The 16,659-nt window shown below is 46.9% G+C and overlaps 1 protein-coding gene across 6 annotated transcripts in view; it reads left to right on the top strand.

Annotated features, from left to right (window-relative positions):
• The window catches only part of nr2f5 (nuclear receptor subfamily 2, group F, member 5), a 50,830-nt gene that overhangs the window by 15,513 nt on the left and 18,658 nt on the right, over positions 1-16,659 (top strand). For all 6 annotated transcript variants that reach the window (XM_086077916.1, XM_086077913.1, XM_086077914.1 and 3 more), the window contains one exon: positions 14,078-14,197. In XM_086077916.1, the coding sequence (XP_085934042.1) occupies positions 14,078-14,197 (120 nt within the window). The remainder of the gene's footprint in view (positions 1-14,077; positions 14,198-16,659) is intronic.

The following is a 16,659-nucleotide window of genomic DNA, read 5'->3' as shown; positions in this document are numbered from 1 at the left end:
GTCAGGCCCGATCCGCAAAGCCGACAGTCACGCAGGAAGACGTCTTTGTGATGACGGTGATGGGCAAAGTCGGCAGCAAAAATCTTTTGCAAACGTCAAAGCGAAGAAGCCAACAAATGATCTCCGACGAGTTGACGTAAGCCGGAATATTCTCAGCAGCGCTAACGAAAAAGCCGAACAATTCACATTCGCGTCAAGACGATCCTTTTTTTAATATTATACTTTGTGGACCAAGAGATGAAATTGAAAAAAAAAAATTGAAGCAGCTACTTTATCGGAACAGACAAGTTACGATATTTTCCAATATAAATATTGTACTTTCACGATGACGACCGATCACCAAAACAGTCAAGACGCTGCTTGCCATGAAATAGTTGCCTTCCCGAGAATGTGTTTCTGTCGGGACCGTGCCGGATCCGTTCAGGCCTCCCGGCGTGCCCGCTCGGCACGGGGCGTGAAAATGGGCTCCATTTGATTAGCCACGCTTGAGCATTGAAGCGACGGGATCAAGAGCGCTTTGCCGTAATGGATTGGCTCCACTTTGGGGTTCTTTAGACCTCGCACGTCGCCTGCTAACAATATAACTGGAAGCACATGACACTGACCCCCCACAACCCCCACCCCCCACAACCCCCACCCCCACCAAACCCCCCCACCCACCCAAGGCACTCAGGCCCCACCCCCCTCCTCACCAAAAATTCCAAATGTCACTCTGTACGCTAACATGTATTTCCGTTCAGTGTTATGAATATTGATGTGCGGCGCAACTGGTGTTCACAGAAAAGCTATGAAACGTTTCGATTCTTTGGTCATCATGACGCCGTTTTTCCCAATTTTCCTGTCTCGCAGCCGGTTTTGTTTTTCTTGGATGTTCCTTGAAGCCCGAATTGTTTGACTTTGTCTTGTCTCATTTCACCTCATTTCCATTTTCAACTTCTTCGGCAACATTTCGGGACAGCTCAAGTTGAGGTTTGGGTTCTTCTTTGCCCATGGCTTGAATTTGCCTTCAAAATTTCGGGTGAAATTCTTTGTAGGCTTGTCTTGTTTCTCTTTTCCACATTTTGGATTCGTCTTCAACATTTGGGCCATTTTTCTTAGAATTTTGAGAACAATCCATCAATCCAATTTCTTCTTTTCACATTTGCGGGATTTTCAGTTTCCGATTCTTCAACATTTGGATAAAATGTTCCCTGACGTTTTGGGTCAAATTCCGAGTTGGACAAATAACAGAAGTCAATCTTGCGCCGCTTTTCTACAAACCTTTGAATTTGTTGGCGCACCAATGACATTTTTGCTTTTCCATTTTCATGAGTTCCGTTTGTGTTGTCGGACCACGACACCATCCAGGTTTGTCTTGATGAAATCAAGTTCACCTGAAAGAAGCCTGGAAGGCAGAAATTCATGGGAAAATATTGGATTTGTTGTCAGTAATTTGTATTTGCCACTTGAATCTCAGCGTTGATTTTGCGCGCTCGAGTCGGCGAGATGAATTGGACGGATCGCTCAGTCTATTAGCATCCTTCTTGTTCCCCAAACAAAAAGCTGGGATAAAGCGGCCTATTGTTGCCGCCGCGGCGCGCACACACTGCCGGCATTCTTCGGCCGTGTCTGTACATTAGAATTTCAAGCTTATGGCCACGCCAATTACGGGCTGGCAAGTGCAGCGAGGCCACCGAGGACTGGAGGTGACGTTCGCAGCCAAGCCCAACAAAGAAGTCCATCAAGAGGCCGTGACACATGCTCGCCGCGCGGACACTCTGCCGTTTGTCAGCGCGCATGAATGGAAGCCCAAAAGCGGCGGGCGGACGGAGGGACGGACACAAGCGGCGGGCCGACGGGCCGACGGGCATGGCCGCGGCGCGGCATAACGGGCCTTTTCACACTGCTGCAACACTGAACACATTGTGCCCGGGCCAATCAAAGGCCGAGCATGACTCGAGCTGCCGCACACACACAATTCACAAAAACGTGCGCTCGCCGCACAGCGACACTTTTCGGCAGGCTGGGAAACGTCTGGCGTTCGCGGCGGGCCGCGGCCCAGTTACGTTTGCCCTCGGGCGATGCTGCAACCACGTCCAACCTCGCTTTATGTAAAGGTCGGATCTCATTGAGCGGCGAAAGGCTGGCGAAGGCGTGCGCTCTTCAGGGCTCGTTCAAGGTTGCGAACTGTCGCAACGACGTTGGCGTTACGGAACCCTGGTCCTGGAGAGCCGCTGTCCTGCCGCTTTGCCATCCCTCCCTCCTCCAACACAGCTGATCCAAATGATCAGCAAGTTCTGTAGAAGGATCTTGTTCTTCATCCAAGTGGTTCTGGAGGTCCACGGTTTCCTACCGCACACTTTGAAAGACTTTTCAAGAAATTTTAAACATAAATGAATAAATACATTTCTCAGAAACAAGAAAAACGGCGATTTCACCAACGTAAAACAAAATGTCGACTATTTCCCGAGAATAACTTTGTTTGGTCAAAATACAACTTTGTTCTGCTCACACTTTTACATTTTCTCTTTATTTTACTCATGCAATCTTTTCTTGTAAACATACAACAAGTTAGCATTTTCTCATAAAAAAAAACAAACTCTATTTACCTGACATCCTATTTTCTGGTATAAATGTGACTTCATTGCCGCAAATCGCACCATAAAAAAATAGAACATTTTGGCTTTATGGTGAAAAAACGCAACCTTTTTTTTTTTCTGCTCTCTTTTTTTCCCAGCAAACATTGCAACTTTTTTTCTTTCTTCCCAAATCTGCATAAATGTGTGTGTGTGTGTGTGTGTGTGTGTGAGTGTGGAACAGGGGATTTTTTTGTGTGGTGGCCGAGAGAAGCTCGGGCACTTCATCTTCTCCTCTGCACTGCCAAAAAAGGTCAAAGGTGAAAAGTCAGGGCGATTGGGAGAATTCCGCGCTGCATGCCGACGGATCAGGTTTCAAGGGTGGGGGAGGGCCCCTGAGGGCCCCCCGAGGGATAGGTGCTCTCTGTGCGTGCGTGCGTGCGTGCGTGCGTGCGTGCACATGTGACAGCCGTTTTTGTTTTGCGGGTGTGTGCGTTTCTTGTCTTTCATGCGCGCGTGTTTTCTCGGCAGCCGCATTTGGAACTTTCTCTTGATGTTTTTTAGGAAGCGCGACACCTCGGCACGGTGACCTCGGCGGCGTGTCGCATTGTTCGCCCACGGCGGCTTCCAAATATGCCTCAGATCCATTTTGGGTCGCCCGGCGTTAAGTACGACGCCGGGCGACTTTTTCTTCCTGCCTCGTAATCGGCATCGAGGCCGGCGCACGTTGCTCGATGCTTCCGAACGTGACCATGACAAAAAAAAAAAGACAGTTGGCCTCGCACCCGCGCACATGTTGGGATATTTAACATCAGGACTTCCTGCTCGCCTCGATCGCGTTCTGAAGGTCCTCACGCAACATGTTGGAGCGCATCGTTCATTGTTTTGAATCCATAAAAAGATGTTGCGTCTATCAAGGGAAAATAATAGAAAGATAAATTGAAAGGTGAAGCTCGCTCACATTCATTTGAATGGAACCCGTGTCCCAGTGCGTGGTTAGAGCTTCACTATTCACACCAATTTAGGAAATTATACATTTGTTAAGGATTGACTCATTTTTGGTGGGAATTCCTTGACGTATTATTCAAGATTTTTTTTTTTTGGGGGGGGCTAAAAAAGTACAATACTTTAGTAATTTTCTTTTTTTAAAAGGATACTTTACTCATTTTTTTCAGTTGTCAATAGTTAATATTTTGTTTGTAAATAATTTGATAATTTCGTTATTTTTCATGTCCAATTAATACCTTTTAAATCACATTTTGCCACTTGCTGTCAAGTAAAAATGACATCATTCATGATTGGTTACTTCCTGAACTCGGAGCACAGGTGCGATGTCATTTTCAGTCAAAATGTGATTTTAAAGGTATTAATTGTACATGGAAAAAAAATAGAGACAAAATATGACGTTTGTACTGCTGGAAATGGCGCAATAAGTAGAGAATCCTTTGAAGTGCAGTTGAATGGGCGTCCATTATTTGCAGATTCTGGCAGAAATTGGTTGAGCGCTCAGATCTCAAAAATCAAGGCACTCGCATCTCAATTTTTGGTGCGTATCTCAAGGCATCGGTTGACAGCTCCTATTTTTCAAGACCAAGAGTTCAAGGCAGCACTTTATATTTAAACACCAAAAAGTCCACTTTGACCAAAGTCTGCTAGCGTAATGCTAACGTTGTAATGTGTAGCGCCATTGATGGGCGAGCAGAAATGAGCTTAGAAGTTGCGCTCATGAGAAACTTCATACTAAAGACTTGGGGAAGTTTTTGTATGTTGGCAACGCTTGCGTGAAAAATGTGTGACGATGCGGGGGTTCCGTTCTTTTGTCACGCTTTTTAGTCGCCGCGGCAGGCAAACCAGTTTGAAAGCGGACCCAAGCCAGCTTGCATTGATCCGCCTCAACAAAGACGTCTTTGCTGAGTCCGTGTCATCAATCAATCGCTTTGAAACATTTTGCAGAAGGCGCACGCATTCGCATGCTGGCAGATACGACGCTCTGTGACATTGCGGGCCTTTTGTGGCTCGTCATTAAGCAACATGTGCTGCGGGGCCCCTGAGGGGGGGCGGGGGGGGCGGCCGGGGCCTCCGCCGGCTCCCGGGGAGCCCGGGCTGATGACCGCAGCTGCGTCTGCGTTGCCCCCCAAACACAATACAAGACCCCGGCCGCGACTACGTGCTGGAATTTATTGTATTTACCTTCCAAAGTGTAAAGAAAAAAAAAGCAGGTGGTCGGACGCGTATGTTGCTGCGTCTTTTCAATACAAAAGAGAAAGAGATATAAGACAAAAGAAATGAATAAATAAATGCAATGTTACTAATTGTCCTTTTTGACTTAGTTTTAAGAACAATGATATTTAAAAGTGTAAACAAATGTAACAAGAATAGCATTTAGTCCAAATGCCATTAAATGGAATAAAACATTTGATGAAATCAAATAAATGTTACTTCTAAGGTTGAAATGAAGGCCATACAATTGATTATTGTCAAATACAAACGAAATATGCGATGTTTGAAATGTCACTGTTGAAAATGGCATCCATTTGTAGTTCAGCATCCGTTGCGTGTGGGCCGCCGTCGATTTGCATACGGCGACGGCGGGCGCACAAAAAGGCTTCTGTGCGCCGCCGCCGCCTCTTTGACCTCCTCAGAGAAGCTTTTGTTGTCCACGCCGCTGCCGACGCACGAGTCCGCTTCCTGTCCCCGCCGCAGACGCGCAAGATGGAGGAGGAGGAGGCCGGCAAACTGGCGGCCCGCGGGCCAGCGAGTCGGACGATGTGGCCCAGAAAATGCAAAATGGATTTGCTCTTTTCTTTTTGAGAGAAAATTGCAAACATTTCTTCACTTTTGACTGCTTTCACAAGCATTTTTTCCCCACAAAAGGATTGTGGAGAGAGAAACAAAAGGCCCTTTTGATCAAAAGATGAAATTGGGGAATTCTTTTTTCAAATATTTTTCAATAATTAAAGAAAGAGCCAACTTTTTTATAGAAAGGACTTATTAGCAAAAAAATTTGAGCAAAAAAAAAAATAATATTCTATGCAATTTCGCGGCATCTATTTGCAGATTCTCGTATCGTATTTGTTGAGCTATAAACTCAAAATGTTTTTCGCCGTTTCGGTGGACCACATTTTTGGAGCCAAAATTCGAGTTCCGTTTTCAATTTGCTGCGTCACACTCACCGATGCGCTTTCAGCTGCCGTTGAAAATAAAAACACGTCTTTTCATTTCATCTCGTTTTTCATTTCATTGCCGCGCGTCGGAATGCTGCGAGTACGCAAACGACAACGAGTCATTCGTTATCCCGTTCGCCGATCATACGAGAGTGCAAATGGGTCATTGATGGATCGCCCGAAGCCGTGTAAAACATGGGACTTGACCCCTTCAACCCCCCCCCCCCCCAATTCTTTTGGACTGTTTGGAGTGTCGGGATCAGCGCATAATGGAGGCCACTCATTTGCCAAGAGGGGGCTCGTATCTTTGATGCCAAGTCCCCGGCGAACAATGCGGCCTTTCTGCGGCGGGCGAGAAACTGCTAGCGGGGGTTCCGGGCGAAATGGAGAAAGCGTAAACGGGGGATTAGCCGGACTAATGCCCCCCCCCCCCCCCCCGACTTGTCAGTGATGTTAATTAGCGTTAATTAGGAGCCCTTCATTTAGCGCCTCACACTCAAAGGAAGGGCTGCGTTGCTCGTGCGTGTGCGCGTGTGCGCGTGTGTGCTGCTTTGAGATGTGCATTACTCAAGGTTGCCATATTGAAAGTCCACTCGAGAAGAAGAGGCAGAGAAGGTCCCCAATCAAACCCCTTTAATAGTTCCTCCAGAGAAGAGAGAATATCTGCGCTCCGTTTATGTGGCGGCGCCGTGTGTGTCACGTAGAAGTTGAAACGTTAGAATTGTCGTTACATTGACGCCAATTCCTGTTTTTGGGCAAGTCCCATCTGGAGTGGGAGGGGGGAAATGGCGTCCAGGAGAAGAAGAGGAGGAGAAGGAGGAGGCTTTGGCTTGCTTGGGGGTGGGGGGCATTTCTCTGTGGCCAACACCTGGTATCACTTTATTAACCCTCGCCTGTTCTGACCCCTGAGAGGCAGGGAACTGCAGAGCCCAAAGGGAGGGGGGGGGGGGGCTCTGAGGGGTGGGGGTGTCCAAAGGGTGTACAGACGTCACCGCACGGCCTTTGAAGGGGGAAGCGTTGCGCAGCCCCTACTACGATGACTTTACCAGTACTCTGACCCCCTTTGACCCTGGAGCCTCCATCCGAGCCCTCGCAAAGCCCCCCCCAACCTCCTCCAGCCGAACTGCCCACAGCTGCCGGCCGCCATCGCCGCGTCGCATCGCGGCCGGCGGCGGACGCAAAGAAGGCCAGCGCAGAAAGGTCACCGCTTGGTCAGAGGTTTTTATTGGGCGGGTGGAGAGCCAAGCGGGCCAACGTGTTAAAGACCACCGCCTGAGTTTTTAACTGCGGGGAGGGGAATGTGGCCTTTTTCCACCCCGACACACATTTAGCGGTGCGAGGAGTCAACCTGGGTGCCGGCGGCGCTATGTTTAAGTGGCGAGGAGTTAAGTGAAGTGCCGCCCCCCCCTCGGGCAACGAGCCGCTCGCTCGCTCAGCTTTCGACATCGTTTGTCTTCGTGCGTTTGTTGCATGTTCCGACTCGTGTTGATTTTTAAATTCAGTCTGTTTTAGTCCAATTTCAAACACACTTGTTAGTTTTTAATCATAGTTAGTCAACCCGTTTTTTACTTACCTTTTAGTCTGAGCATTTTAGTCCGAGAAAACTTAATTTTATTCGTCTAATTTTTTGTCTTGTTTTAGTCAGCACAATCATTTGACCCTTTGACATTTTTGGGGTCAGCAGATATTAGACATTTCTATCCTAATCTAAAACTACTTCACATAAAATACTTCAGTATATCAACAAGTGCTTATTAGGACTCCATGCTACAAGCTAGCAAGTTAGCTAGCATTAGTTAGCAGCCAGATTGACATTGTTTGCACGTTAGCCTCTAGCTGTTGCACTCGCTAGCTTCAGATTCGAAAGGAGGAAGCGTCGCTGTGCGTTAGTGACGGATCAGCAGACAGGATTTTACCAAATCAGAATTTTCCTTTTTCTTCAAGAACTAAAATGTGTTCATTAAGTGAGCTCAATTTTCATCTCGTCTTTATTAGTCGACGAAAATGCGTACTGATTTAGTCCCAATTATTCTTCATTAATGGAGGTTTTAGTCTCGTCAAGTCTAGTTTTCGTCCGATGAAAAGTGTGTGTTGAGGAAAATATTTGTATTTACTTAACGTTAACAAAATTAACTAGTACCGTGTCTTTTTCAACATTCTTCGCATCCTGGAAGCTTTCGGAGACGCGGTTTTATGGAGCCCTCCAGCGGGACCCCGATTCTCCATTTTGTTCTGTCTCAAATTGTGAGGGAGAGTTTGGATCTGAAGCTCACTTGCGCTTCAGGTATCGTCTCACGACACCAAAGAACTGTTGTGGGTGCGCCCTGCTGACCTGGTTCACGCGCAAGGCACGTCGTTCAATCTAGAGTCTTCAATGAAGCAAAAACTGGAACGCCCACGCCATGATTCCAACCCTGAACTGCAGAACTATGAGGCAGACCTCATCCTCATGTAGCTTGGACACCAAGTCTCATAAACCTGTATGAAAAGTTTGCCTTTTTAAGGACTCCTGAAAATCGCAAAAATCGTTGTTGTTAAGTTATTAACATTGTTTTTCAGTTTCAATTTATATTTTAGCCGTTTTGGATTTAGTTATAGCAGTATGGCTCAATGAATAGAATTGTATTATCTGTCTCACTCTCAGAAGAAGGGCAACGGGTTTGTACATTTGCTATCTTTAGGGAGTTTTTGTCTGGGACCGGTCTCTGCCGGTCGGAAGAGGGGAGGCACGGGCTGATGTGTTGTTTTTCTCTAATCTGATTTGTATTCCTGGGAACTTGCTGGGGGAGGAGACTTTTCGTATTCACCGACTTTTCAATAAATAATGATGTGCCGGAGTGGACGACACACAATCTGATGGAACACGGCTTCAGTGTCGTCAGCTTTTGTCATCAGAAGCTTCTGATAATTATAATACCTTTGCAAAGGGACTTCTTCACCAGGATCTCACCATTCAGTTAATTGAACACGCAAAGAGTACAATACTTAATATTGTAAACTCTAACACTGTCTTTGGGGTCGGAATAAAAACATTAAAAAAATCCGGAGTTTACTACTGAGCCAAAATGGCCGACATCCCATGTCCTTTCGGACATGTCTTCTTGAGATGTTTTCGCGTGTCTTCTCATGACACACATGCCTACCAAATTCCATGTTGCTCAGTCAAACCGTCTTCTTGGTCAGAATCGCCAAAACAATCAAAAAGACAATCTGCAATTATGGACACTCGAGACGACCTCAGCTGTCCCCGCTCGGCCCGCTTTATTTTGCTCTCTCTGCGGGTAATCTTCGTCTCACGGCAGCCCGCTTGGAAATTCCGCCGGCGGACGTCATGGCTGACAAGATTAGCGCTGATCCAATCTGACGTCACCGTTCGATAACCCTCAATGAGCCGCTGATTAGTCAGTGGCACGGTCATCCGGGATTTCCACAAATAGGACGTGTAAGAGCGGGCTGACCTTACCATTAACATAAAGGAGGGGGGGGGGGGCTAACGGGCGGTCTCGGGTCGGAAGCGCACTTGGCTTGAGGTGCAAGTTTCACCCTCACTCACAAATCATGTACGGAGTCGAAGTGATGGAGCGCATGAGTAATCATCCGTCAACGGGAACGTGAACCCGTAGCCACAATAGTTGGCAGGATCACCGCATTGCTGACCAAACCCTAACGATAACTTCCAATACATTTGGAGACGTACAACAGAGAGACCGTCACCGTTGAGACTTGAAACGGACAAACACCTGCCTAAAAAAGAGGCCTCGCTACCTTAATGCTAATTAGCATCTACCTTATCAGGCTTTAACTCTTTTAAAGGGAAGTCAACCTTAAACATTTCTTGACAATAAATTGTTGTATGTGACCTCAATATTATATTGTGGAGTTATGCAGACGTTTTTGATCCACCTCAGGGGGCGGCCATTTTGCCACTTAAAGATGACATCACAGTTGCTCAGGGCTCGGGCAACGACCAATCACAGCTCGCCTGCTTTCTGAAACTGAGCTGTGATTGGTTGTTACCTGAAACCTGAGCAACTGTGATGTCATTTTCACTCGACAGCAAGAGGCAAAATGGCCGCCTTCTGGATTTTTGGAACGCAATGTTAACCAGAATACCATATTTAGACGAGTGGGCTACATATTATTGTCAAGAATTGTTTTTGGCTTGACTTAACCTTTAAGCAACGGATTAAACACAAATGGTTAGCACATATTGACAGAAAATATAGCAGTACTGACAGTCGTATAGTCTTTATCCTCTGCGTAGAACGACTACTATTAGTGCCGTACTGAGGAACTCGGGGAGGAGTTCAGACATTATGAATCTCACTGCAATATGATTGGCTGCTGTAAGGCAAGGAATGCCAATCGCTTAGGTGGAATTCATAAGAACGTGTCAAGGAACGGTACATCCATCTTTTAACACCCCCTGGTGGCCAAAGACGTGTTATCAGAAAGAGCAGCATTCAAGTGATGCAGTGTGACAAAAATGCTTCAACTTCTTTCAATTCTATGTAATGATGCCAATACAGTATTGTATGTTTTCCTAATGCTTATAACCCTGTGGGTATGTCAACTTCGAAGCGATCGAACCCGCTGCGTGTCGTCCTTCCACAACTTTCAACGAGCGCATTTTCTGTCATCCGCAATTTCCCACGAGGCGACGGATCCCTTTAACTTGCGCGTCGAGAGTTTATCGTCAAGTCGTCAAGTCCAAAGTGTCCTTGCATGCGGCCGGGACAGATTACGGGCTTTCTGCCGGCTCGCGTCGGGCGGACGTCCAAACTCTGCTCATGTGGATAAAAAAAAATAAATAAATAAAAAAAACGGGAACACAAAGCAAAGGAGGTTAACACTCTCGGACTCTCTGAAGTCCTCAGGCACGAGATGGATAGATAGAAAGATCTTTTCTTTTCTTTTTTTATTGAAGTGACATTCCTGGAGTGGTGGAAACAGAAGCCCTTGTTTAAAGGTGAACCCCCCCGGCGCCCTTCCCACCCCCCACTTTTTTCATCTTCCTAGTTTTGGAGCCCGGGGTGAAAGGTCGAGACCTCCTCCAGCTTCAGAAACATGTCAGGTCATGCAAGCCACATAGCTTTCCCTGTATAGCCGTCCCCATTCATGCACACTGCTGACAAACTGGTCTTCCACACGAGGTGTGAGAGCGCGCACACACACGAGCGCGCGCGCACACACACGAGCGCGCGCGCACACACACGAGCGCGCGCGCGCACGGACGGACGGACGGACGGACGGACCAGCCGGTCGGTCGGCCGGCCAACATGCGCGCATGTCACACCTTTAAAGACACGTGGAATTTGGGACTCAAAAGCATTCCACAGCATGTTGACTTGATCGAGTTTTGTGTTTTGCTGAGTCATCAAACTTTGCTAACGTGCTCCAAACAAACGCAATGACCACATTTCTCACAATTTGGTCTTTTCCACCTGTCGAGTCGTCATGCTTCAAATTTGCTAGCCGTTTTTCACTCTTTGAGGCGCACTGGGAACAACCAATAATGACCTTCAAACTTGAAACCACAATGGCGGACGTCCGGTGTAGTTTTGTGGAATTAGGAGAGAGATTCTGACAAAAACATTAGAATGAGTTTGCTTTTGACGGAACCCTGGAAATGACCAAAACGAACTTGGAGACAAACCTAATGTCCAACATTTTTTTGTGGATGTTTTAGTTTGAATTTTTAATTTTTTTAAAATGTCCGCTTCTAACCAGACTCCGTCCGGCGTTGCTTCTTGAGGCTTGTGTTTTAGAAGCAGTGCCGCCACGCGGTAGCGAGCGCAAATTTCCACCAGCACGAACACGCCTGCAAAACTCCCAAGAAGAATTCTCAAGCCAGGACGGACGGGAGAATCCCAAATTAGACGAGTAAATAGAGCCAAATAAGATGGATGTTCCAATGGCGCCAGTGCCAGTCAAAATAGACTACCGGGTGGCGTAATAAATTGATAGCGATGGGCTGAAAGAAAACATCAGCCAGTTCCTACGTGGGATGATTTAACGGAGGCGGTCCCAAAGCCTTCGCGGAAAACCAGGAAATAAACAGCGATAAATCCAAAGTGTCAGGAAGCAATTAGGACAAACGCCATCAGTCCTCCAAACGGGGGCCCAAGAGAAGACTTGTCATATGAAAACAAGCATTTTTGCCGGGGACGGGGAGGGGGGGCGCTGGTGTTGGGCGGCGTATCTGCTGCCAAGTGTCACAGGTCAGGAGACTGGCCGGGGCCTTCCCCGGCGTCCTCGGCGCTGAGTCGGCAGATGGGACCGCTCCCGCTGGCCAAGAAGCCAAATGGATCCTGCGGACGGCGAGCTGTCCTTCAGCTCAATCGAACAGCGGACCGGCGCTGGCGTCATCAAACGTGGACGGGAAAAAGAAGCGCAAATGCCAAACGGCGCATCCGTTGCCAGATCTGGACCCGATACGGCCGTAAACGCCGCTTGCCAGGAGGGATCACAACTTGTGCTTGGGTTACATTTCCAAAATTAAATAAATAATAATAAATAAATTTCAAAAGTTTGTAAGAGTATTGGAAATGTCTATAAGAGTGTGGGGGGGGGGGGGGGGGTCATAAATCTTTCAAATATAAATAAGTCATAAAGTAAATATACTGTAACTCCATCGCATGTTCCAGTTTTCAGTCCCACTATTTTAATTTGAATTTTAGCTATTTATAACTCTGTTGTGTTTTCTCTCATCTATTTTGGGTGCAATTCCACTGTCAGCCACTACATAGCCACACTGTAAATTGGATAGAAGAAGAGAGAAAACAGGAAGTATTTCAAGCTCAGCCTCGTTTTTGCCGACTGCTGGCCTGCTTTATTTTGACCGCTATAGAAAGTGCTGTGTTTTTATTTTATATTTGACGTTTTTGGGCATAATTATTGGCGTAGTTTGTTAGTGTGGAATAAAATGTGATTTGTTTACGATAAAACTAGAGAAAGATCGGTACGCTTACTTGCGCTCTCTCATGATATTATTATTTTTTATGTATCTGTACAATTTTAAAAGTGTGCTTCAAGACACGCCGAGTCAGTATTTCAATTGGATGTCGCGGATTTCACTTATTGCAGGTATGGCCCGGAATGTAACCCCGTGAAAACCGAGGGACGACTGCTCTTGCCGTGTACAGTAATAAATCCAAAGTGTCAGCAAGTAATTAGAAAAAACACCATCATTCCTCAACACGAGGCCCCACCCCCCCCGAAAAGATGTCATATGAAAACAAGCATTGTGTGTGGGGGTGGGGTGGGGGGGGAGCGGGGGAATCTGCTGCCAAGTGTCACAGGTCAGGAGACTGGCCGGGGCCTTCGGCAGCGTCCTCAGCGCTGAGTCGGCAGATGGGACCGGCCAGCGGCGGATAAACAAATAAGCAAATAAATCTTGGGGACACTGGGCTGGGGAAGCAACCCCCCCCCCCCACCCCTCCCCAACCACCACCATCGCGAGGGGGTCAGAGCAGGAACAGATAAATCTTCGCTGCCGCTAACCTCTTAATCAACCCCAATCGGCTGTGAGGAAACGCGGAGGGCCGTCGAAACGGGGCGCCGCACGTGCCGAGGAAACGCCGCAACATCAACGCGGCCATCTGGACCGAGATCATTAGCAAACGACTTAGAAAAATAAAGACCAAGAGGACTTTTGGTCACACGGACGGCGGCACCTTGACTTGGGCGAGGAAGATTTTTTTTTTTTTGGGCCGCGGGCCAAAATCTCACGTGTTGCGTCAAAGCCGAAGACGAGCAGGCCTTCTGCGATATGCGCTCCCGTTTCCGAGAAGGACTTGCGGCGGGAATGGCAAAGTTGCCAAGAGAGGACTTGCTCCGGAAAACAATTCTTGCTGCGTGGGGAGCCCACGTTTGAACAAAAACCACATCGGGGACAACATGTTTTGTTTTATTCATGGCCGCTTCCTTGTTGGTCCGTCACGGCGCTTTTTGGATTGGCTGCATTCCGTTCACGTCACACTTCACCGAGTCAAGTTAGCGCTCTCTACACACATGAAGATTTTTTGTGGCGTAAATATTGAACGCGTTCAATATTTCCGATTGTTGGCCAAACCCCCTTTAGACCCGATGATCGGGATCAATTCATTTTGAACAAATTCAGACAGAAAGTTCGTCTTCTTGGACAATCTCAGAAGACATGAGACAGTCGGATGTTGACAGCATTGCTTGGCAGGGACAAGATTGGGACAAAAAAAACAGCCTGACTGTCTTTTATGTGTGCCCCAAAGTTTTTCCAGTCGTGAGCCGTCGCTTGGTGGATTTTGTAGATTTGTGTTTGCGCCAGCATTCGTTTTTGTTAAGTTTAATATTGTTTTCCTGTTTCTCTTCAATTGTTAGGTTTTCGTCTCCACCTGTTCGCATCAGTCCTGTTCCTTGTGTCAACCAATCACCTTCCTTCAGACACTCGCGTCTTGTCAAGGTGTGCCTCGTCGTCTCACCCGTTTGCTTCTTCTTGTGGTGAGTGTTTTGTTTCCTTTGGGGTTTTTGTGAGGGTGGGGACTTTGTGTAGATGTTTCCGTTTCACAATTGCCACAGGTTCAGATAGGTTGCGAGTCCAAAAGAAGAAGAGCCACACTCGCTGTTGCTTTCACACGTTGATTGAATGGCACAAGCAGCCAAAATGAAAACACTGGCAAGGAGCATGGGACAAATGTTTGTGGTCAATGGACGTATAATCATACATGTCAGTTGGACGCGTTTATCATGTGGACACATCATTTGAATTCATTTCAATGAGGAATATTGAAAGCCAGGTAGGCTGGGGGGGGGGGGGGGGGGCGTTAACCTCCGGCAGAACCCGCGGACACCCCCATCCAGGCCCTCCTTCCCCCGGCCCCTTAACGGCGCTTCTAGTGCCGCTGTCAGGAGGCAGCACTGTAAATTACCCCCCGTGTTTTCTTGGCCATCCGGCACGGTCGCGTATGCCACGCCTTCTTTAGGACTTTATTTAAATCGTTTTTTTCAGTGAACACCGAGTGATCGTTAAGATTAGTTTTATGCCTTAGGGTTAAGATTTGGGTCAGTGCTAATGGAGTGTGTGGTTAGGGTTAGGTTTAGGGTCCAAGTGTTGGACTTGGGGTTCGTTTGGACGTCCAAGTATGACGCCTGACTTGACGTTTTGTCCACAGAGAGGACGAACGCTGATCCTGATTTAATAAGCTGCTTCTCGGCCCAATCCGGCCCGACTTGATCAGAATCCTCCAGCGTATTGAGTTTCACGTTAATTATTGGCCTGCAAAGCCCTCAAGAGGCCCCCTTGGTCAGCGGGCCACGCTGGAATCCCCCTAATAGTGAGTCGGGGGGCTAATTGGGCGGCAGGTAAGGTTACATGTGACAGCAATTAAGCCGAGCGTGGGGCCAACTTTATGGCCTCTGGGCAGCTTCACGAGGGGACCCCCAAAGTGGCCTTTATGGCCTTTTTTCCTCAGGAAGGCGCTCCGGCAACAGAATCGTTATGCGCGCTCTTGCAGTCCATCCGCATCATCTGTGAACGTGGAAGACGTGGAGCAGAAAAGGGGTTCGAAGATCAGCCCCTGACACCACTTGCACCTTGACAAACCAAATTGGACGGACGCATCTGTCAGAATAGGACGCACAAAAACATTTCAGGGACCTGTACCCCAAATTCAACAGGAAGTCCGCCATTTGGCCTCAAAGCAGCCATTTGGGGTGAATTCCAAGACTTTTACTTTACTTTAATATTTCCACCAAAAAAAAAAGAAAAAAAAAAGCCCGCCTTGCCCAACGCCAATTTCGCCGATGGACATAAAAACGGGCGAACGTGTCTTAAAACAGGATGCATGAAAAGTCTCAAAGACCCTTTTGGGATTGTACAGGAAGTTTGTCGTCTTGGCTCACATGAACAGTTTTGAGCGAATTCCGAAGGCTTGCGCTTCGACATGTTGATGCTAAAAATAGTTAGCTGCCCACAGCTGTTTGATTGGTCCATATCCAATTTGGTCAACCAACTAAAAAACAACTTGAAAATGTTCAGCAGAGTTTTTGAATTGGATTATTTACAACCGTTTTCCAGTCACTCCTTTGTGGATTATTTCAAATGTTTCTTTTTTACACAATTGAAGCGTTTAGGGTTTTGATGGTTTTTAGACTTTGCCTAAGAGTTTTCCTGAGGTTGTGCACCGCTTCCTGTGCCCACCTTGAGACATGTCCGACATTTCCAACATGCTAACGATCCTAATTGCGTAGAAACCAAAGAACTTTCTGTTCCAAGTCACTCAAGCAAAACGCATGCGAAGACTTTCTCCTTCTTGGTGCGATTTGAAGACGGGAGCAAAATTGAAGACTTGAGCAGCAGATGCTCAAGTCCACATGACGAGTCTGCCAAAATGATCAGCTTCTTGTTAATGACATTTACAGACAAATAAAAAGTCCCCTAAAAGCAACGCGTTCTCAAATGGCCGACAATTTGGTCTTGCGACCTTTTGTCGTTTGCTCACGTCTGCACTTTTTGTTGCGATATGTTGTCTCTTTTGTCCAAAAGTGACTTCGTTAACGAGGACTTTCGACTTGAAAAAAAAACACGCACAAAAAATGGAACAAATGCTTGTGTGTTTTTTTCCCCTCCATTTTCGTATCTGTGCAGCCTGATTGCGTGTGTTTTTGAATGATCGTATTGAATCAAAATGGCTTCCTAAGGTTCCAACAGGATTTGCGTGCAAATGTGCCTTCAAGTTGAGAGCAATCGTACAAAACATGCACAAACATTTGAATCAACTTGAAAGATTTTTAGTTATGATTCTTTTTGGGCAAATGTTGTTCTGTGGAAAATGATTAGCAAGTAAGCAGAACTTTGCAGGAGAATCCGAATACCCTGAAGGCCCCGTTTCAAGACGTTCAAATAGGAATTAAAATGTACAGCTTTTAAAAATGTATAGAATGTCATCCATCTTATATGATTT

Source organism: Leptonotus elevatus, chromosome 6, assembly GCF_054856555.1.
Source record: "Leptonotus elevatus isolate MCC_2025b chromosome 6, RoL_Lele_1.0, whole genome shotgun sequence".
NCBI classification, from domain to species: domain Eukaryota; kingdom Metazoa; phylum Chordata; class Actinopteri; order Syngnathiformes; family Syngnathidae; genus Leptonotus; species Leptonotus elevatus.
Note: the sequence above shows the minus strand (reverse complement) of the source record. Positions and strands in the feature narration are given on the sequence as shown.